This window comes from Suricata suricatta, chromosome 8 (assembly GCF_006229205.1).
Source record: "Suricata suricatta isolate VVHF042 chromosome 8, meerkat_22Aug2017_6uvM2_HiC, whole genome shotgun sequence".
Taxonomy (NCBI): domain Eukaryota; kingdom Metazoa; phylum Chordata; class Mammalia; order Carnivora; family Herpestidae; genus Suricata; species Suricata suricatta.
Genome location: NC_043707.1, coordinates 38,527,430 through 38,551,496, shown reverse-complemented (window position 1 = coordinate 38,551,496; position 24,067 = coordinate 38,527,430). Strand labels below are relative to the sequence as shown.

Here is a 24,067-nt window from a genome sequence, read left to right as displayed (position 1 = left end):
CCAGTGCCTGTTTCCTCACCAAACTCGGGGTTGGCACTAATAAGTTCCCCATAACCTTATGCTATACTGTTGTTCAAAGCACTGTGTCTGTGTCTGGTCAGCAAACTCTCATGCTGTAGTCTGACGACTGTCTGAAAGAACCATGTAGTGTGACCTGGGTGGCCCAAGCCCTGCTTATCCACATGCCCTGTGCCAGAGGGTAAGGAGGCATGGGAGAGGCAGAGTGATGCAGTGCAGAGTCCAGTCTCAGAACCGGACTGAGGGAGGCTTGGGCTCTGGCCCGACAATTTCCCAGCTACATGACTTGGGATGAGTTACTTAACCTCTGTGGGTTTCAGGCTCCTTGTCAGCCAAAAAAGGATGATGCTACTGTTGTACCCAGATTTTAATATCGCCCCCCAAAACCAGAGAGCGCCAGGGAGGCCGAAGCACACATGCAAAAGCAAAGGGCTTTATTACGAGTTTAGGCCCGGCCAGCCTAAACTTGGGCTCACACTGGATCCACGTGGAGCGAGCCCCGAACATGGCAGGGCGGGGCCTTTTATGAGTTTGGGAAGGGGGAGTTACAGGAAATTGTGACACAGGTACAGGGGTCCAATCATTATAGCATCACATCATTGACAGTAACTTTAATCAATTACAGAGTGGACCCAGGACCCTCATGTAGGGCGTGACTAGTCTTAACCTCCATCTTTAGGCCCGCCCCCAGAAATGTTAATGGTGTTAGCCGGCCTTCAAGGTCAGAGGGGAAACCTGAATCAGACCTGCATCCTTACTCTACTCCTCCTGCAGGGGCTGGGGGCAACACGGTAGAAAGCCTTGCATTTTATGTAGTGGTTGTTGAGTGAACAGAAGCTTTCCCAGGGAGAGTTTCTCTTAGTCTCCATTCAGGTTGGCCTTCCTGAACCTCACTGAGTCCTTTCCCATTTCTCATGCAATGACCCAAGTCAGTCTGTCTTCATGAATCGCCCCCCGCCCCCATGATTAAGCCAGCAAGGGAAACTTGGAAAGGCACTGACTCCAATGGGAGGTAGCTGGTTCCTCTCTCTGATCCCTCCCCCTGACCCAGCTTGAGAGCCATTGGGGTGAGAAAAGTCCCAGTTGAAGTCCTTAGATTTTCTGCCTGTAAAGTGAGTAAGAGGAATAACTAGGGCCTCCTCTGCATCTGAGGTCTCCCTGCCTCCCTATCTGTACCAGCCCTCAAATGAGGAACTCTGTTGAAATTGGAAACAGTCGCACTGGCTTGGCAGACCCAGCAGGTGGCACTCTGCCCCAACTGCCTAGGGGCTGACTTCTGATGTGGTTTGGCACAAGGTCCTATGGCCAGAGTGAGGAAAGAGATGGTTTATTTTGTTTCCCAACAACCAGAAAGTCATTTGTAGGAAAATATCAGTTGACCACAAGCATAGGGTCCTTGTGCACTGTGTAAGCCAAGAATGCCTCTTCATTTCCCTCCCTTTCAGTTCTTTTCTATCCCACCTCTGCAGTCACTTGTGCACACACACCCGTACATGGACACACACACACACACACACACACACACACACACACACACACACACCTGAGTCATGGTCTTGGTTACCAGTTAGTATATGCTGGACTTCAGCATTTACTTTTCCTTTGGGCAGAGTGAAGCAGAAGTGGTAGGAGTAGAATCTTCTTAAGTCATCTCGTGCGTATCCTAGTGTATTGGTCAGGATAGGCCGAGTCATACTTCAGTAACCAATAAGCCCCAAATCTCAGGGTTTCAAAACAACAGTGTTACCTCTTCCTTACCTTAGATATCCATGGAGCATCAACCAGAGCCCTGCTGCACATTAACTTGACTTTGGGGTGCAGGTTGGCAGAGCAGTCTCGATCTGGAACATGGTCAGTCCTCCTGGCATAAAGGCAAGACAGCGTACTGAACTGTGGTTTCCAGGCAATGTAAGTCCCATGGCCATAGCGCCAATCACCAATGGTCAGGATAAGATACTCCCTGGGGGAGAAGGGCAGAGGCTGCAAAATAGTTATGAACACAGTACAGTCTACCTCACCCATGTAAAGTGATTATTGGATACTACTCTTTGGAATTATTGATGGCAGTGCTGTCTTCTTTTGAGCTATGAATATCATCCTAGAAAAGCCAACCAATCTTTATCAAGTTCTCCTATATGCAAAGAAGACTAAGGCTCTGAGTAAGAGGAAGGAACTAAGATGGAGGAAAAATAGGTTCCTGCTCTTCACAGGCTCATGATCCAGCAAGCAGGAAAGCATGGCTGAAAACAAAGCTCATGGAAGGCATGTTTGGCATGTGCCAGCAAAGGGGAGGAAAGGCACAGGTAGGGTGAGCCTTGATGATGTAGAAGGACTGGGCTCTGCTGCATCAGATAGAGGGTGTTGGTGCCTTTCCCAGCCACACACTGGGAGAGCCCACATCTACATACACTGTGGACTGACCACATATTGTTTGTCTGGGCACACATTCATGGTGTGAATAATAAATATATTATGAATGAGGTACCATACTACTACAGACAAGAGTTGAGGAAAGTAGGGAATGTCCCTGCCCTCAAGGAGCTCACAGCTAACACAGGACAGACCAGGGGGTATTTTATCCCAGACTGCAGAGTCTGTATTAGCACATGTGCTTCCTGTACAGATACTGACACCATGTGTGGCCAAGGTAACAGAATGAGGGCTGTTCAGGGAAGAAATGAACTAGTGGCTGAAGTTCTAAGATTAGTCAGGCACAGATTAGGGACAGGCACTCCAGGCAAAGGGAGTGGTTTGTTGGCAAGAGAAGAATGAGAAAAACAGCACATTATTAAGAAAACAAACCACAAATAATTCATTAAGGCTTATATCTAAAACAGTAGAGTATTTGTGCAGAGAGAAAAAGGAAGGTGGGGTGACTATGGAGATGAGACTGGAAGTCTTCCCAGGGTGGGCCAGAGCAGGAAGGTCCTTTAAAACCATGTCAACCACCATGGAATTTATCCTGAGGCCTGTGGGGAATCAGTGGAGGGTTTGGGCATGGGGTGGTTTGGTTATGAGGTATGGCCCCACCCACTCCCTTTCATCCTGCTCCAGAGGCATGGCAGTGGTGGGGAAATGTATTTGTATACCAGCCTGCAGAGTATGTGCAAGACTAATCACAGCCCAGGGTGGCAGCTCAGAGCTCTGTGAGCCCTGGTTCCACCTAGGGGTGTCAGTCATCCCCAGGCACTGTCTGAGATGAGGGTGGCAACTCTGGCCTGCTGCCTTCTGCAGCTACTTTCTCAAGGAAAATCTCTGTGGTCAGAGAGCAGGGCATTGACCAGAAAAGCTGCCTCAGCTCTTACTATCTGCTAATTTGTCTATTCAGTTTGGTTCCTTATCTTAGCCACCATCACAGAGGCCCCTTTCTCTGGCCAAAATGATAATGTGAGCCCCAGCTCTCTGCCACCAGGGCCCAAGGCCCTGGGAACAATCAGGCGCCTCAGTGGGCAGTGCCATAAATGGAAATGTCCTGTGGCCCAGCCATCTTCTGCCACGAAGAGAGCTACTGTTCCATCGGGGCTGCCAGTGGCTGGGCCAGCTCACTCACCTCCTTCTTTCACTCACTCCCCAACTCACTCACTCAACAGCATCCTTTGGTAATTGGACCACCCACTCATCAACTTGCTAGTGTATCTGCTGTCCAAGCACCAGTTCTTACCAGGGTAGAAGTTCTGTCCTGAACATCTTTCCTGACCTTGGGAAGCTTATAGTTTGACCAACTATAAAGACATCCCCCCACAAACACACACACATAAACAGGTACTTGGTCCTCTTATAAGTATGGATGATGTCAGCACAGGTCTTCACAGACCATGCATGTGGTCAGATAAACAGAAAGAGCTACTTAGACAAGGCAAGCAACAGCCTGATTTTAAAAAGATAGATTAGTTCACAAAGGATCTTGAAACTTCATTGGTTCTTAATGAAGGTTTATCATTCAGGTTAACTCGTTCTCTTATGAGTCATTTCCCCACCCATTTCGGCATTCGTTTGTGCATATTCATGTAGTGGGTATAATGTGTCTGGCCAGTATGGGGAGAAGATGATAAACACATGAATATATGATGAATTTGAAATAGCTCCTACCACCAGGGAATGTACATATGACGCTAAGAGTAGTACACACACACACACGAGTTTATAATTTATATGCATTCACGTCATTACATAAAAAGGGCTCATAGGTGTGGGTGTTGAGCAGAAGAGGAAAACACATCTTTCGGGAAAGATTTAGGAAAGAGGTCACAGAGAAAGTAATGCTTCAAATGGTTTTTAAAGGTCCCCTTGAATTTCCTTGCAAGAAAGCATGGGGTGAGTTTTGGGAAGAGCAATACCCTCGTCTGGGGCTGAGTTAAGGGAAGCCTGAAGCCAAGGTAGGAATTACAGATGGTTTCAGCTTGTATAGGATTTTCAAACAGTTCATACCGTCCTTCTTTCTTCAAGCATTTTAGTCATTCTCTTTCCCTGCCTTGGCTAACGAGGATTAACTGCCTGTGTCCACGTAAGTCACTTATCCCTCCCACAGCAGATGCTTCTGACCAAGAGGTCAGCTGAGCCTGAATTCAGCCTCAATGCCCTCCACTCATGATTAATCCCCTGAGGGTGGACTTGGGTGCCTTCCCAGACCTCGTCATGCACTTAACAGAATGGAGGCTCAGTGGGACCTTCAAGGGAATTTTAGCCAGTCTCTTTATATTGGGAAACAGGAAAATTGATGCCAGAGAAAGTTAAAGGTCATGCCCAAGACCCCAGAGCCAGTGAGAGGAGAGCTGTATCTTAACTCCCTTGGTGCCTTCCCTGCCTCGCGCCACACCAGGTCATGTCCTAAGAAAGGCAGACCGGTGGTTTAGCTTCACTTGACTTCCAAGAGACTAACCTTGGTCGTCTCAGAGGGGGGGGCTTTGCCCACACATCCCTCCCACTCCACTGCCAGTCTTCAGCTTCCCAAGGTGATGGTCTGTGGCGGTGCTGTCAGAGCTCGCCTCTCACCATCCAGGAATTCATTTCCTCCTTTATCAAACTCCTGGGACTGTCTAGAGTCTTCTAGAAATATACTTTTGAAGCATGGAAGGGAGAGATAAATTGCTCACGTATTTTTGGAGGCTCTTCCTTTCTTCTCTCTCCATGGGACTGCTTTCAATACTACTGCACAGAATACTTAACCCCAGTAATCAAGCATCTTATTTGCAAACAGAAAAATTAGAGGCTGAAATGATTCATGTTGCAAATGGATTTCCCACATTTAAAAAGGTCACAAAGTCTCTTTAAGTAGCATCTTCTAAACTTTTTGTTGACAGGTTGTTAAATTACTAGTGGAGGGAGAAACTGGAAACAGAAATGCCCTAAACCGTGACTGCTGATTAAGTTCCATGTACTGGAACTCAAGATAAGCAACTATGACATGACTTTGATGTTTAAAATGAAATGTGATTTGCTGTTTTAAATGTTTATTTTACTAACCAGGCAGCTGAAATACAGGAACCCTGGCAGTCCCAAATTCCACTGTCCTCCCTGCCAAGCACTGGCCTCCTGACCTAAAAGCCTCTCATGAGAGCTCTCCTTTTTTTTTCCTTTATTGTTTCATTCTTGGACATAGCATAATAAATATGTTCCATTTGTCTTTAGGTGGAACCATCCACAACCCTTCTTTTCCCCAAAAGTGCCCTAGTAGAGATGTGTCCAGATTGAGAACTAAGAGATTAGCATTTTTTTCTGGCAGGGTCCCCTCCCAGGGTCAGGTTTCTGTATCCCAGGCACTCCACTGTTTGCCCTTAGGGTGGAGTTGCGGTTTCTCAAGCCTTGACTCATCTTCAGGACTGAGTCTTGCTTGTATCTTCCCCTCCCTGATGGAGTCATAGCACACACCTCCTCTTCGGTGTCTGCTGTAGGGAGATGCAGAGCCTGGCTTCCTGTTTTGAATCCAACATGGCCCTTTGAGGATGAAAGAGCAGAGGCAGGACTCAGGACAGCCCAAACAGCAGTGCGGTGGCCAGTTTGGATGGGAGAGGCAGAGTTGCTTGTTTCTCAGCGCCCGCCTTGAGGGGTGCCAGCAATCCTCCCCTCCTCCTTCGAAAGAATAAGCCACTCCCCAGCCAGCCAGGGTGTCTAGAAATCAGCCTCTATAGATGTAAAAGACTTGGGTCAGCCCTGTTTTCTGGATTCCAGATTTAGCTACCATTGGAACTAGCTTTTTCATCTATAAAATATATTATACAATTAGCTTTCTTCATAGCATATCGTGAAAGTTTATATGGAGAGGTGTAAATTGAATGACTAATAAAGATGCACCTGTGTCTAGCATTGTGGGGGCAAGGGACCAGTTAGGGTCTCTTAGAAGAAGGAGGGAGACAGGCTTGATGGGAAAGATGATACCAAGTGTCGGAGAAGAAAGAAAAAAGGAGGTAGGTCTGGAGGAAGTAGAGAGCCAGCTTCCTAGTCTTGTCACTGACAGGGCCTTGGCTGGAAGCTATATGGTGGCTCAGACACTTCAGCTGACTGAAAATAGCTGTGAGGAGCCCTGGGATCCAGCTCTGTATTTGACATTAGCCCTTGTGTGACCTTGAGCCAACCATGTCTTCATCCCAAGTCTCAGTATCCCCCTCTGTAAAATGGAGATAATGTGGCTAACCAGAAAGTTGAGCAACAAGGTTCTGGAAAGTCTGTGTTGGATGCATGTGAGCTCGTGTGCTCACACATACATCATGACCTAGAGGTCACAGCCCCTTCAAGGCCAGCTATGTTTGGCCACCCTTGGAGTGTTCTCAGAGATGGTAGTTGTGTTCTAGCACTAGAGAGAGCTCTCAAAACTAAGCAGGAGGTGTTTATTGGCCAAGCAGGAGGCCAATGAACAGACTGGGAAAGGTGAGGACTACAGTTTATTCCAGAAAATCGTGCCAGTGCCTGAGCCATGAAGGAAGGGCACCATCTGCTCGTGGCTTGATGCCTTCTAGGTGCCAGGCTTGTGACAATGCCTCACTTTGTGTCCATGCCATATCTGTCTTGTTGCATGTTTCCCTTCTGGGGGCTTGCATGGAGGGCAACACAGTGCAGCAGGGGCCCAGAATTGAGGTGTGGGGATGGCAAAGGTGGAATGCAGAGGCTGGAATCTGGAACCCAGAATTTTATACATTCTTAAAGTCGTTCGACTTCAGGACAAGAGCTGGAGGTCTGGTCAGAATAGGAAATTAAGGGAAGGGCAACTTTTAAGCGAGGCTGACCCTGAAAACTGAGCCACATATAATAGAAAGCTCAGGAAAGATCTTGAGTCATGACCACACCCAGCAACAGTCACTAGTCTGCCTCTGAGAAGCTGGCCACTGCTGTGCAGAGGAGAGAAGCCCGGGGCCAGGTCCCGCCCAGCTCCACCCCTACTCACTGCAGGTTGTTGAACAAGTCTGTTAACTTCTTTGGATCAACTTTTTCAAACTGTAAAATCAGATTTACACTACCTGAGAAGATTGCCATCATTATTAAATAAGCAAGGGGTTTGGGAATGCTCTGGAAAATACTTTTGGGTATGTCTATCATTTCTCAGGCAGCCTCACACTTTTGCTCTGATAATGACAGAAATGAGACATCAATGGCTATAATCCGGCTGGATCCTGAGGTGTGAGGCAGTGGTATATCAGCTTCCTAGAGTAGTCCTGCCTACTCCATCCCGTGCCTATGACGTCAGTGGGGAACCAGGGCTCCTTCCTGTCATCTAAATAGTACCTTGAGTAAATTGCCAGATTTATCATATAAAAATACAGCCTTTCTGGTTTAGTTTGAATTTCAGATTAACAAGTAATTTTGTGCTACCAGTATGCTTTATGCAATATTTGAGACATACTTATGCTAAAAAAATCTGTTTATCTGAAATTCAGATTGCACTGGGTGTCCTGTATTTTATCTGGCAACCCCACCCCAGTGGCCGGGTTCTACCCCACTCTCTTCCCCCCCATACCCATCAGCCCCTGACTCCTGGCGGGCAGGTGGGGGACAGCAACACCATCCTGATTAAGCTTGGGAGCACCACAGTCTTGTCTTTGTGCTCAAGTGGCAGCCTCCCAAGCACATTGCAAACAGTCTCAGCTGCACTGGAAAAATCCTAAGCATCATGTGGGATGGAAGCCAGGGGGCTCCGTTCCTAGAATTTTGACTTCTCCCTCCAATGTTTGGGTTCCCTGAACCATCCAGACCTGAGTCCCAATCCCACCTCTGCTACTTACTAGCCATCTGATCTTTCCTAGTCTCACTTTCCTCATCTGCAAAATGGCAACAATGACATTTGCCTTCTGGGGGCCAGAAATTTAAAGGGAAACAATGAGTGTGAGGAGCAATCTCAGCACCAGGCAGCTCCCACATGAGTGCTAGAGAGTCATGCTCAGTAAGTGGCAGCAATAGCAGCAAAAGTGATGCTCCTGTTTTTGCCAGAAGTGATCCAAGCCCATATTTCCTCTGTTCCTCCTTCCTCCAAGTTTCTTACAACTCTCAGTGGTTTGAGCCTCGGATTTTTTGTTTGTTTGTTTGTTTCTTGTTGTTTTTTTTTTTTTTAAGATTTTGAGTCCTTGCATTTGTGCAGACCAACTTAAGTAGGTGAGGTCTGCTCAGCTAGACAGGGACCCAGAAGGCCGGAATATCTGGGGTTGTTTTCCATCAACACCAGCCAGTAAAGCCAGTCCTTGGAGGAAGTGCAAGTGGGAGAAGTGGGTGAGGAATTCCCTGTAGGAGATGGTCAGAGCCATGCCAAGTGCCTGCAGCAGACTGGGGACTTCTAAAGGGTCCAGAAGAGGCTGGTCTGGGACCTGCACTCAGCCTCCTCTCCTGGGGTTCTGCTTGTGTCTCTGGTAAGTAGGATGCATTCCCCCTGCTGGGCCCTGCTGGGCCCTGCTGGGCTCTTCCTCCTTCAAATGTCTCCAGCCCCTAGGCAACTCCTGTCCTCTTCTTGGGTAATCAGAGAAGTGACATAAGTCTTGTGACAGTCAAAGAAATGTCACACTAATTGTTACTTAGGAAATGCAATCTGCATCCCTCACCATTGCTAGGTATGACTAATTTCCTTATTCTGGATCTCACTTCCTGGCAAGTGGATTTTTCTCATTGAGGGCAGATATTTAGAGCCATAGCATTTCCAAATTTTGAGCCTCCTCCAAATGTTCTTACACCCTTTCTGCCTCTTTGGCCCTACATTGCTTTCAAACATTGCTTTCTGGTTTACGGAAACAGATATATTATATATTGCATTTACGCTCTGCAGCTCCCGTGCCTCACTATCATGATTGCCATCTGGAACTTACATTTTCTATTATCATCATCACAGATTTAGAAAAGAGAAGTATTGCCTGTAAACAAAACCAGGGACATAGGTTGGAGCTGGAAAGGCTCCCAAATAAGGGCATGGAGGTCCAGAGAAGGCAGATTGCCCAGAGGTCTGTCTGCCAGTGCCTGAGAGGTTTGGATCTAGAACCCATGACCTGTGGTGTCTTGGTCAATTCTCTTTCCACTGAGCCAGGCTGCCTTTGGGGAAACTTCCTTCTTTAGTCCCTGACCTCCAGTGATCTGGAGCTTTTTCATCTCCAGTTCTCCTTGGAGGGTTAGAACCTCTATCCCACAGCCATACTAAGTTACAGGGGAGCATGTGGTGGGTCAGGGGTGGAGCCAGACTACAAGTCAGGCTTTGGAGTTCCTGAAACAGGCTTTCTCCCTGCCACTTACACTCCACCACACGTCCCTCTGACACAGGCACTGCACCCACCCTCTGTTCCACGCCCTTCCACTCTTGCTGACACTCACTGCCCTACTCACGGCAGCCAGTTGACATTTCAAACCGCATGCCTTGATCTTATAAAATGTTTGCACTACTTTTTAATCCTCAACTCCGCACCTCATCTTGTTTTCTGGGAAGACTGAGAAATCAATTCTGTATTCAGTTATGTCAGGAGTCCATGGAAGGATGAAAGAAAATAAGAAATCAGAGCAGCCTAGTGGAAGGAAGAAAGGGAAGGGAACATCACAATGGGTGTGTGTGAGTCAATCTATGGACCCAGCTGAGGGCAATTAATCACTAATCATGTCCTTGGCTGTTGTAGGAAAATGTTGCTCTAGGAGTCAGAGGGAAGGGTGGTTGAGGAAGCCCTTCTCTGAGTGTCCACTGCCCCCCATCCCTGCGCCAATGTCTTCTCAGCAGCAGCAGTAGATCAAGTGCCTGCCCCAGAAGGCCTAGTGGCAGGAGGTGAAACAGTCCACCACTGTCAGGTGTCAAGAGACAGGTGTACCCCAGACAAAGGATCCATGTGCTCCCCAGCCCAAGAAGCAATGCCCACCCAAGGGCACAGCCATGCTCACCCAGCACAAGTGTTCCTCAGCCCAGCAAGCCCCTTAGAGTAAACAGAAATGAGGATGAATTGGGTGCTGTCTGCCCAACATCCAGGCTGGCAGAAGGTGCCCTCTCTTCCTCCTGCTCCTCTTCCCTACAGCCCCAAGAGTGTCCCTCCTCTCCCACCTCTTTCTGCCCAGGGTCAAATAAAGCATTGTCAGCATTTTCTCCCCTAAGCATTGCTCAAGTCTTCCTCTGTACCCTACCCTGACACTCTTCCAGGTGGATATGAGGAGGACTCATCCTCTCCAGCCTCTAGTTTGACCAAAGCTTGGGCTCCATCCATGCCCCAAAACAACAGATGCATTTGGGTTTCTCCTGGGGCTCCACCCTAATGAGGACACTGGAGGCTGAGGCACAGCTTCTGCCTTATTCCTTCCTCCAAACCTCTCTCCATGAACTCTTCTATTGCCTCCCCTAATAAATCCTTGCTTTACATCATTGCATCCTGCCCCAGTCTGTGACCCATTCATTGGTTCAGAGGGAACATTTTGGGGAAGTGAGTGTGCAAACACACTCATGCTGGGAGTGCATCCTCATGGGTATTGTGGCTCTGGTAACTAAAGATGGGGAAGGTCAGATCCTGAGGGAAAGAAAGCCCAGGCACTATTTGACCAGAGTCTGGGAAGCCCTGGCTAAGTAGTCAGATCTAGGGAAAGAAAAAGAGAGGAACAGTTTAGTTCCTACCATTAGAAACCCCCAGCCTACCTGACAATTGTGGCTTTTGCATCTCAGAAGTTTTCATTCTGAAAAAGCATAAAAAACATGCTATAAGATATAAGAGTACTTCAAAGCATTATCTACGGACTTGTGCAAATGAATTTTTCATATATTTGTTTATTTGCTTTCCATTCGTCTATTCATTGATTCAAACTCCATCACTCACCCATCTAATATTTAGCAAGTTCTTTCTGCTGTAAGTCTGGTTTTCCACTCTGCCATGCTGGTTTTCCAGAGCTCTCCCAGGAAAGTCTAGCCTGAGTCTCAATTTGGATGTCATGGTCATTTTGTCACACAGGGAAATGTTATTCCAGGAATATCGTGTACATGGTGTGCACAGTTTTACAATTCACCTTGTCAGTCAGTACAACTTTATGTGGCTTATGAAAGAAGTCTTACTTCGACAATTGGCTTCCTCACCCTGGTGCAAGACTGGCTGCCTGTATTGAAAAGAAGTGGCAAGCCTCCAGATATAAAGAGCTGAGTTGTGAAGGCGAGGCCCTGAGTAGACAGGAGCCCCCAAATACACAGCCAGAATTTCTCCCTTGAGCTTTATTCTTCCCTTGGGAGTTGCTCACTGAATCTAGATGCCACCAAGGGCAACTGCAATAATAAATTTCTTCTTCATTTAACACTGAACTGAAAAGAAATTAATAACCACCTTCTCCATTTCTCTTTAAAGTTGCCATCTGTGGCTAATATTACCACATAGTAATTTCTTAACACTTACTGGTGTAGGCATTAACCAGGAATGTCAGAAGGCAGTACAAAGAGTTAAGATGGAGATGTGCCTGCCTCTAATCCATAGAGTTCTCTGCCAGTCCTCTGACCCCCAGTCCTTATATCGTGAATGAGCTCCTCAGGCAGAAAAGTGCGTCTGGTGCATCTTGGCAAACCCCTTGTCTGGATCCTTCCTTCTAAGCTCCAGCCAAATTCTCAGTGGCATGGGTTTTAAATGCCATACCCACATCTTCCTGAAGGCTTTGGTGAGTCCTTCCACAGACACTTGGAGTCCAGGGCTAGTAGATCTCCATAAAGCAGCTAGTCAGCAAGATGAAAATGATGGAAATAAGGTGTGCTTCTTCTGCAGTGTGAGCCTGAGGCTATCAACTCACATCCATGCCTTCCACACCTTGGCCAAGGACAAGGTCCCACTTCTCTGTGAATATGTGAGAATCCATTCCTTTCACAAGGAATGCTTTACCCTCTTCTTTTTACACTTTGACCCAACTCACTCATCCCTCCCCACTCCACCTTAATATATATGTATGTATATGATATATATCGCACAGAGACAAAAGATCATATGATGTTTGTCTTCCTCTCTCTACTTATTTCACTTAGCGTAATGTCCTCAAGGTCCACCCATATTCCTGCAAATGGCAGGATTTCATTCTTTTTCATGGCTGAATAGTATTATACTGTGCATGTGTGTACATATATACCACAATTTCTTTACCCATTCATCTATTAATGGACACTTAGGTTATTTCCATATCTCACAAGTTATAAATAATGTAAGTTAATTGTTAATAATGCTGCAGTGAACATGAGAGTGCATATATTTTTTCAAGTTAGTGTTTTCATTTCCCTTTTGATAAATGCCCAGAAGTAGACTGCTCATGAGATCATGACCTGAGCTGAAATCCAGAGTCAGACACAACAGACTGAACCATGCAGGTGCCTGTGACATTACATTACTTTAAGTGAAGAGGAACCAGAAATATACAAATCTTTTGCCATATATATGAATGAAATTTTGATATAATACATTGCTACTTTGTAAGCCTCTGATGGATGAAGTTGTATTTTTAAAAATCTTAAAATTGTCTGGAATCACAAAGACCCCTCCCCTATAGCCAAATAAATCCTAAGAAAGAACAAGTGGGAGGCATCACACTTTCTGATTGGAAAGTATATTACAAATATATAGTAATCAAATAGTGTGGTACTGGCATAAAAACAGACCCATAAATCAATGGAAAAGAATAGGGAGCTCAGAAACAAATCTACGCATCTGTGGTCAATTAATTTACAACAAAGGAGACAAGGATATACAATGGGGAAAAGATAGTCTCTTCGACAAATGACATCGGGAAAACTGGACAGCCATATGTAAAAGAACAAAATTAAACCACTATATTACACCATACAGAAAAACTAAGTCAAAATGGATTAAAGATATGAATGCAAGACATGAAATCATAAAACTCCTAGAAGAAAACATAAGCAATAAACTCCTTGACATCACTATTGGCAATGATTTTTTTAAGTCTGACACCAAAAACAAAGGCAACAAAAGTAAAAATAAATGAGGCTATATCAAACTAAAAAGTTTCTGTACAATAATGGAAATCATCAACCAAATAAAAAAATAGCCTATTGAATGGAGGACAGTATTTGTAAATTATATATCTAATAAGGACGTAATATCCAAAATATATAAAGAAGTCATACAACTCATAATAGCAAAAATAATTTGATTAAAAATGGGAAGATCAGGGCTCCGTGGGTGGCTGTCAGTTAGGTCCAACTCTTGATTTCAGCTCGGGTCATGATCTCATGGTCTTGTGAGTTTGAGCTTCACATGGGCTCTGTGTTGACAGTTTGGAGCCTGCTTGAGATTTTCCCTATTACTCTGCCCTTCCCCCACTCCCACTCTCTGTTTTTCTCAAAATAAATAAACTTTTAAAAAGGGAAGATCAGAATAGACATTTTTCCAATAAATACATACAAATGGTCAATAGGTATGCGAAAAGATATTCAACATCCACTGATCATCAGGGAAATGCAAATCAAATCACAATGAGATATCACCTCACACCTGTTAGAATGGCTACTATTGAAAAAGTAAGAAATACCGAGTTTCTACAAGTATATGGAGAAAAGGGAATATTTGCATCATTTGCTTCAACTTCTTCATTGATCAAAGAGAAAACTCAAGAGTGTTCGGTAATTCATAAATCAAGTATAAAAGCTACTGCATTACTCCAAAATTCCCCTACAAGACCCAAAATATACCACAATTCTACAATACCAAAAAATTCACTCTCCCCAAAAACAACATTCAGTTTTGACACTTCTGTTTTTTGGTTCATACAATTCCTTCTACCTAGAAGGAACTTTCCCACTCTACTCTCTGATACCCTTTTAGTTTTAAAGATCTAGTTGACTAGGAAGAAATGAATTGGCTAAGAAAGACCTAGAAGATGCTTCCACGTTCTTCGCTGGAAATGGGCTGCCAAATTGTTCCTCCAGGGCGCGCCACCGGCCAGAGGAAGCCCCTTTCTGGTGCTTCTCTGTCCTGTCTCCGCAGTTCCTTCAAATTGTGTCACTGGATCAGGACAGGGTGCCCAGGAACAGAGGGGCAGGGGCAGGGTCGTGTCAGCGATGTGTCTCTGAACGACTCGGGGGGCTGCGCGGGCAGGCCTGTGTGCGCCGTGTACATACGGACAGTGCTGTAATGTGTTTCACATTTGATGATGTTCCACTTTGGGAATTGTAGTATTTGTACGTAGGGGATGGATTTAATAACTCACCATGGTTCCAATTTGTCTTATATTCATTTCTTAAACTCTTGTATGTGTTTTTTATAATAGAAAATAAAAAGTAAGCCATACAAAAATAAAAAGATCTAGTTGAAATATTTCTATGGAACCTCACATAACATTTTAGAAAGAACTGGTATCTTATATAAGCTCTTATGATAACTTTGTACAAATCTTATTAGCAATATAATTGTTATAATTCTTTTATTAACTATGCATATAATTAATTTTTGCATTATAGTTCCCCTGTATGCGTTTATTTCCCTTATTGAATTATAAGCCCTTAAAGCATAAGGGTCTTACTGTTTGTACACCCCCAAGTGCATGATAAACTTCTTTTTTTTAGTAGTTTATTGTCAAGTTGGTTTCCATAAAACACCCAGTGCTCTTCTCCACAAGTGCCCTCCTCCATCACCATCACCCCCCTTCCCCACTCCCCCTCCCCCTTCAGCCCTCAGTTTGTTTTCAGTATTCAAAAATCTCTCATGATTTGCCTCTCTCCCTCTCTCTAACTCTTTTTCCCCCCTTCCTCTCCCCATCATCCTCTGTTAAGTTTCTCCTGTTAGACCTATGAGTGAAAACATATGGTATCTCTCCTTCTCTGCCTTATTTCACTTAGCATGACACCCTCAAGGTCCATCCACATTGCTACAAATGGCCAGATTTCATTCTTTCTCATGGGCACATAGTATTCCATTGTATATATATAAACCACATCTTCTTGATCCATTCATCAGGTGATGGACATTTAGGCTCTTTCCATGATTTGGCCATTTTTGAAAGTGCTGCTATGAACATTGGGGTACATGTGCCCCTATGAATCAGTACTTCTATATCCCTTGGGTAAATCCCTAGTAGTGCTATTTCTAGGTCATAGGGCAGTTATACTGATAATTTTTTGAGGAACCTCCACTCTGTTTTCCAGAGGGGCTGGACCAGTTTACATTCCCAACAACAGTGTAGGATGGTACCCATTTCTCCACATCCTTGCCAGCATCTAGTCTCCTGATTTGTTCATTTTAGCCACTCTGACTGGCATGAGGTGGTATCTCAGTGTGGTTTTGATTTGTATTTCCCTGATAATGAGTGATGCTGAGCATCATTTCATGTGTCTGTTGGCCATCTGGATGTCCTCTTTGGAGAAGTGTCTATTCATGTCTTCTGCCCGTTTCTTTACTGGATTATTTTTTTTTCAGGTGTGGAGTTTGGTGAGTTCCTTTTAGATTTTCGATACTAGCCCTTTATCCAGTATGTCATTTGCTACTATCTTTTCCAATTCTGTCGGTGCCTATTAGTTTTCTTGATTGTTTCCTTTGCAGTGCAGAAGCTTTTTATCTTGATGAGGTCCCAATAGATCATTTTTGCTCTTGATTCCCTTGCCTTTGGGGATGTATTGAGTAGGAAATTGCTGTGGTTGAGGTCAGGGAGGCTGTTTCCTGTTTTCTCCTCGAGGGTTTTGATGGTTTCCTGTCTCACATTCAGGTCCTTCAGCCATTTTGAGTTTAATTTTCTGTATGGTGTAAGAAGGTGGTCTAGTTTCATTTTTCTGCATCTTGCTGACCATTTCTCCCAGCACCATCTGTTAAAGGGGCTGCTTTTTTCCATTGGATACTCTCCCCTGCTTTGTCAAAGATTGATTGGCCATACATTTGTGGGTCCATTCCTGGGTTCTCTATTCTATTCCACTGGTCTATATGTCTGTTTTTGTGCCAATACCATACTGTCTTGATGATGACAGCTTTGGGGTAGAGGCTAACATCTGGGATTGTGATGCCTCCCACTTTGGTTTTCTTCTTCAATATTTCTTTGGCTATTTGGGACCTTTTGTGGTTCCATACAAATTTGCAAAAACTGCAGGTGTAATTTTGATGAGGATTGCATTGAATGTGTAGATTGCTTTGGGTAATAATGACATTTTAACAATGTTTATTCTTCCAATCCATGAGCATGGAATGTTTTTACATTTCTTTGTGTCTTCTTCAATTTCCTTCATAAATTGTCTATAGTTTTCATCGTACAGGTCTTTTACATCTTTGGTTAGGTTTTTTCCTAGGTACTTTATAGTTTTTCATGCAATTGTGAATAGGATCAGTTTCTTGATTTCTTTTTCTACTTCATTATTGGGATATAAAAATGAAAATGATTTCTGTACATTCATTTTGTACCCTGCAACTTACTGAATTCCTGGATCAGTTCTAGTCAGCTTCTGGTGGAGTCTGTAAGGTTTTCCAGGTACAGAATCATGTCATCTGCTACCACAGATGAGATGTGATGGTGCGCACTTCACCTCCTGCTGCGCATCTCGCCTCAGGCAGGGGCAGCCGGAACCCAGCCTGAACCAAGACAAACTGATTCCTCTCCCTAAGAAGCCAGCAACCAAAACAAAAACATCTCATCTGGTTTTGGTTTGTTTGCCTATCTAATCTCTGTAGACACCAAGGCAGAGCCTCTGAAAGCAGCCTCCAAGACCTACCACATCAAACCATGCCTATCCATGAGGGGGAGCTGCTGGTTTTGGTTTGTTTGCGTTTGATGTGATAGGTCTTGGAGGCTGCTCTCAGAGGCTCTGCCTTGGTGTTTGCGGAGATTAGATAGGCAGGCGGGACACCAAGTCTGCTGAACAAGAACTGTAGGCCACTCTAATGAGTCTGATCTCCTTTTGCCGTGGTTGAGCAGAGTTGTATTTTCCAGGCCTGCCTCGGTTCAAAGTTCCAGTCCATGCACTCCTTATGCTACCACAGATGGTGTTTTTGTTTTGGTTGCTGGCTTCTTAGAGGGAGTGATCGGTTTGTCTTGGCTCAGGCTGGGGTTCTGGCTGCCCCTGCCTGAGGCGAGATGCACAGCAGGAGGTGAAGTGCACAGGTTACAGACTCAACCCCCAGCGGGGATGGAGTTAGCTTTGGGGGAGGAATGAGGGCGTAGCTGTTGCCAGAGGTGGTGCTGGGAGCTGCTGGAAATGAGCTGGGAGCTCCTGCAGCCTGCACGCGCACCCAGGTCTCCACCACCACCAACTCTCTGCCAGGATCGTGCGGAGGTGGGGGCTATTTTTTCCCCGTTGGCACCCGGGATTCAGGGTTCGTGTGGCCAGTGCTGGGGGTGAGATGCACCGTGGAAAAGAGGTGCGTGCTCCCACTCCCAAAACCGAGGTCGAAGTGAGCACCCCTGACACTGCCGCTGCAGTGGTTGCTGACTCCTCGCCAAGATGGTGCTGGGCTGGAAGCTGTTCCTTCCCTTGCACCACCTGGGTTCGGGATTTAGGCTACCCAGCAGTTATCTATGGGGTGAGCTTCTCTCTCCAAGTGCAGTTAAGCGTTCTTTACCTCTTCCCCAGTGACAGTACTATGAGCGTGTTCAGTCTCTCTATCTCTTCCCTTTGTCTCTCGGGCTCTGCACGCTTGCCCTGCGTTGGGCTCCCACCTCCCCTGCCCGTCTCGGGCTGGCCAGTTTTCAGATCTCCCCAGTTCGCACTCACTCACTCAGGTATCCTTCAGGTTCTCTTCCTTCTGGAGTCCGTATTTTCTCCTTCCACTCTTGCAGATGAGAGTAATGTCCTTCTCAGCTTGATTGATGGGGCAGACGAAGTTTACAGAGCTCCCTTCCTCTCCGCCATCTTGGCTCCTCCCCCCATCTTTGCCAATTCTGATGCCTTTTATTTGCTTTTGTTGTATGATTGCTGATTCTAGGACTTCCAACACTATGTTAAACAACAGTGGTGGGAGTGGACGTCTTTGTCATGTCCTGATCTTAGGGGGAAAGCTCTCAGTTTTTCCCCCATTGAGGATGACATTAACTGTGGGCTTTACATAAATGGCTTTTATGACGTGTAAGTAAGTTCCTTCTATCTCGACTTTCTCAAGGGTTTTTATTAAGAAAAGATGCTGTATTTTGTAAAATGTTTTTTCTGCATCTATCAACAGGATCATATGGTTTTTATCTTTTCTTTTGTTAACGTGGTGTATCACATTGATGGATTTGCAAATATTGAACCAGCCATGATATCCAGGAATGAATCCCACTTGATCACAGTGGATAATCCTTTTTATATGCTGTTGAATTCGATTTGCTAGTATCTTGTTGAGTATATTTGTATCTGTATTCATTAAGGATATTGGCCTGTAGTTCTCTTTTTTTTGTTGGGTTTCTGTCTGGTTTGGGAATCAAAGTGATGCTGGCTTTGTAGAATGAGTCCGGAAGTTTTTCTTCTATTTCTATTTCTTGGAATAGCTTGAGAAGAATGGATATTAACTTTACTCTGAATGTGTGATAGAATTCCCCAGGAAAGCCATCTGGCCCCGGGCTCTTATTCATTGGGATATTTTTTATAACAGACCCACTGGCTATGGGTCTGTTCAGATTTTCTATATCTTCCTGTTTGAATTTTGGTAGTGTATATGTGTTGAGGAATATGTCCATTTCTTCCAGGTTGTCCAGTTTGTTGGCACATAATTTTTCATAGTAATCTCTGATGATTGCTTATATTTCTGAGAGATTGGTTCTAACAGATCCATTTTCACTCATGATTTTGTCGATTTGGGTGTTCTCTCTTTTCTTTCTCAGGAGCCCAGCTAGAGGTTAATCAATTTTGTTTACTTTTTCAAAAAACCAACTCTTGGTTTCATTGATCTGATCAACTCTTGTTGTTGTTTTTTTTATTCTATACTGTTTATTTTTGCCCTGATATTTATTATTTCTCTTCTTCTGCTAGGTTTGCTTGCTGCTCCCCTTCTAGTTCCTTTAGGTGTTCTGTTAGATTTTGAATTTGCACTTTTTCCGGTTTCTTGAAATAGGCCTGGATTGCAATAATATACTTTCCTCTTAGGACTGCTTTTGCTGTGTCCCAAAGAGTTTGGATTGTTGTATTTTCCTTTTCATTTGTTTCCATATATTTTTTAATTTCCTCTCTAATTGCCTGATTGGCCCAGTCATTCTTTAGTAGGGTGGTTTTTAACCTCCATGTTTTTGGAGGTTTTCCAGAATTTTCCTGTGATTGATTTCAAGCTTCATTGCATTGTGATCTGAAAGTATGCATGGTATGATCTCAATTCGTTTATATTTATGGAGGGCTGCTTTATGACCCAGTATGTGATCTATCTTGGAGAATGTGCCATGCCACTTGAGAAGAAAGTGAATTCCCTAGCCTCAGGATGCAGAATTCTAAATATATCTGTCAAATCCATCTGTTCCAATGTGTTGTTCAGGTCCATTGTTTCTTTAGTGATTTTCTGTTTGGTTGCTATAAGTGGAGTATTAAAGTCCCCTATAATTAACACATTCTTATCAATAAGGTTGTTTCTGTTTGTGATTGTTTCATGTATTTGGGTGCTCCAGAATTTGGCACATAGATGTTTATAATTGTTAGCTCTTCCTGATGGACAGACCCTGTAATTATTATATAATGTCCTTCTTCATCTTTTGTTACTTCCTTTACTTTAAAGTCCAGTTTGTTTGATATAAATATGGCTACTCTGGCTTTTTATTTTTTTTTTTTTGGCTTCCAGTCACATAATAGATATTTCTCCATACTCCTACTTACAATCTGAAGGTGTCTTCAGGTCTAAAATGAGTCTCTTGTAGACAGAAAATTGATGGATTTTGAGTTTTTATCCATTCTGCTACCCTATGTGTTAGATTCATTGTGTTCTCTGTAGGGTTCATGCTTGTAGTGGTGTCTCTGGTACCTTGTATTCCTTGCAACATTTCCCTTATAGAGTCCCTCTTAGGATTTCTTGTAGGGCTGGTTTGGTGGTGATGAATTCTCTCCATTTTTGTTTCTTTGGAAACACCTTTATCTCTCTTTCTATTCTGTATGACAAGCTTGCTGGATAAAGGATTCTTGGCTGCATATTTTTTCTATTCATCACATTGGGATTTCCTGCCATTCCTTTCTGGCCTGCCAAGTTTCATTAGATAGATCTGTAACCACTCTGATAGGTTTCCCTTTGTATGTGAGGGCCCTTTTCTCCCTAGCTGCTTTCAGAATTCTCTCTTTATCCTTATATTTTGCCAGTTTCACTATGATATGTCATGCTGAAGGTCGATTCAAGGTACATCTGAAGGGAGTTCTCTGTGTCTCTTTGATTTCAATGTCTATTTCCTCCAGATTGGGGAAGTTCTCGGCTATGATTTGATCAAGCACCACTTTAGGACCTTTTCCTTTTACTTCTTCAGGAAGTTCTGTGATATGGATATTATTCCATTTGATTGGATCACTCAGGTCTCGAATTCTCCTTTTGTGCTCCAGTATCAATTTCTTTCTCTTCTTCTTGGCCTCTTATTTTTCTGTAACTGTGTTTTCTAATTCACCTATTATCCTCACTGCCTCTTCAATCCCTGTAGTGGCCACCTCCATTTTATATGCACCTCATTTATAGCATTTTTTAACTCGTCACAGCTATTTTGAAGGTCCCTAGTCTTTGTATCAATAGCTTCCCTGATGACTTACATGCTTTTTTCAAGCCCAGTGATTAAATTTATGGCAATTATTCTAAAATCTTGCCCCATTATGTTGCTTATATCTGTTTTGAGCAGTTCTGAGGCTGTGACTTCTTCCTAGAATTTCTTTAGAGGAGAGTTCTTCTTTTTGTCATTTTAACTAGCTTTCTGTCTCTTGTCAGTTTTATAAACTCATTATGCACTATGCCTCTATTAGTATTGCTGTGTTAAACAAGGCTCATTGACTGTCCAGGTCCTGTCAGTTCAGGAAGTGTTCTTTTAATAGTGTCTCTCTAGTTTCTTATGCCTTTGGTTATTTTATTTCCCTACTGAGTGATATTTGGGACTCTCCACCATGTGTACTTTGGCTTGTTTCTTGAGGTAGCCCTGAAAAGAAAAACAGACAAACACACAGGGAACAAAAGCACACAAATGCACAGACAAATGAAAAAAGCCAGCAAACCAAAAGGGGAAAGAAAAGAAAAGAAAGAAAAAAAAAGAGGGGGGACAAAAACAACAAAAGACAAAGGACAGTCTAAAAGCATAAAACCAGCAGGGGGGAGATATAAGAGTGAGACAAGGGAAAATATATCTGATTAGCAAGCATTGATCTAATCACAGCAATGCATCAATGTTGGTCTTTTCTGGTCTCAGGGTGTTGGGGGGCGGGAGGGACAGGAGAAAGATGAAAAAGAAAAAAGACCAAAAATAGGCAGCTCTCCAGCCAGAAGAGCACATTTTGGTGAAAATTGGTCTTGCCTCCACTGCTGGTTTTGCTGGTTGCTCCCTGAGGCCCCGCCTTGGTTGTGTGGAGAGAAGAATGCCAGTGCCTCAATCCCTTCTCAAACCATTGTTGCAACCCACTCTTTTGGGTCCAATCTCCCCGTGCTGCGGGCGGGCCAAGTTGTATTTTCCGAGCCCTCCCCCATTTCCTAATCCTAGTCCACGCATTTTAATGCTACCGCCTGAGATGAGAGGAGATGTACTCCTGCAGGCGGGCGGCTTCCTAGCCAGGATCGAGTAGAGGGAGTCCGGGAGCAGTTTCTCCTGGCACCACCTGGAATCAGTGTGCCGAGCCCAAGGAAAACACTCCAGCTAAAGGGGACGCATCTCTCTCCCCGTGCCCTGCGGTTATAGATGGGATGATAGGATCCCTCTCCATCCAAGACTGAGGTTATTCTCTTTTCTAGAGACAACTTTATGAGAGTTTTCAGCCTCTCTTTCTCTTCCCCTCATCGCTCCGGGCTCCGCACGCACCCCAATGCTCTGCGCAAAGGGGCTTCCTCCCCACCAAGCCTCCAAGCCCTGGCCCGTTTTTATCTGCCCCAGTTCACACTCACTCAGACACCTATGAGGCTGTCTTCTTTGTGGATTCCGTGTTTTCCTCCCACTCTTGCAGATCAGAGTATTGTGGCTTCAGTCATTCTTAGTTTGATAGATGCAGGCGGGTGAAAATTACAGAGCTCCCTACTTCTCCACCGTCTTGCCCCTCGAAGAATGAACTTCTGCTTCTCAGTGGAGGGGGATAGCTTGTAGCTTATAGCAAACCAGTCATCTAGAGCAAGTCTAGAATACATTCATAAATTATTTGAACTCAGATGAAGACACTAAGACTCCACAGGAAGGAGAACTTCAGAGGTGAGCCCGAAGAAAAATGTTTTCTCTGGCATTATTTTTGGATTCTGGGCATGAGCAGAAGAATGAAAACCTCGGTTTTCCACTGTGGTAGACTCTAAATGGGGGACAGAGAAATCAAAAGAGCCAATGGATGCTTCAATCAAGTGACTGACTTTTCATTCTTAAAATTTAGTGAGTTCTGGTAATGTTCAGATTAAAAGCATAAAGTGCCTGAAAAGGAGAGTGGAGGCTTTAGTAAGTTTATAAGACAATGATTAGCGTTTGTAACCTGCTGAGGAGAGAGGCCCTGGGGAATATACTAGATTGGCACTTAGAAATATTAAAGCCATGGGCAAATACAATCTGTTATAGAAGTCAGAATAGTGGTTATCCTTGGTGAGAGCACTGACCAGATGGCGCATGATGTAGCTTTCTAGATTTCCAGAAATGTTCTGTCTTATGCATAGTGGTTTATATGGGTGCATAGGTATATAAAAATTCCACTGGTCTGTACTTAAAATGTTTGCTTTTTGTTGACCTCAATAAAAACGGAGACAAACATTTCACAATATTTACTTGTACTAAATCACCACATTGTGCACACTAAAGCTTACACACTGATATATGACAATTGTATATCAATAAAACTAGAAGGACAAAGAAACCAAAAGAATAGCATCAATTACCTTCACTAAATTTAATGAACAATATATGAGATCCTTATACTAAAGGCATAAAACATTACTGAAACTAAAAAAGAGCTAACAAATGCAGATATATGTCATATTCATGTATTGGAAGATTCTGTTAGAGTCTAAACAGTCACACAGACACAATTATCTAACTCATTTCCCCCTCCAAATGGCATTACAAACAAATGAGAAAAGAATGTTTTTTCAATAAATGTCAAATGGACCTTCATAAGAAACAAATATATAACTCTCACCTTGAGCATTCACAAAAATAATTCCTGATAAGTTATAGATCTGAATTTCAAAAGAAAAACAACATAAGATTTTAGAAGAAAGCACAGAGGTGCCTGGGTCGCTTAGTTTGTTAAGTGTCCAACTTTGGCTCAGGTCATGATCTCATGGTTTGTGGGTTTGAGCCCCATATCGGATTCTGTACTGACAGCTCAAAGCCTGGAGCCTGTTTCAGATTCTGTATCTCCCTCTCCCTCTGCCCCTCCCCCACTCATGCTCTGTGTCTCTCTGTCTCAAGAATAAATGAACTACTTCTAGGGGATTGGTTGTAATAGATCCTTCTTCATTCATGATTTTGTCTATCTGGGTGCTCTCTCTTTTTTTTCTGAGGAGTCTGGCTAGAGGTTTATCAATTTTGTTTATTTTTTCAAAGAACCAACTCTTGGTTT

The 24,067-nt window shown here is 44.0% G+C and overlaps 2 protein-coding genes across 2 annotated transcripts in view; both read left to right on the top strand.

Moving 5' to 3' along the window:
* The window catches only part of LOC115300163 (cornifin-B), a 38,224-nt gene that overhangs the window by 494 nt on the left and 13,663 nt on the right, over positions 1-24,067 (top strand). The window lies entirely within an intron of this gene.
* SPRR4 (small proline rich protein 4) lies at positions 10,175-10,399 on the top strand. Its single transcript, XM_029949794.1, is given in 1 exon segment — positions 10,175-10,399. A coding segment is annotated over 1 exon segment (225 nt).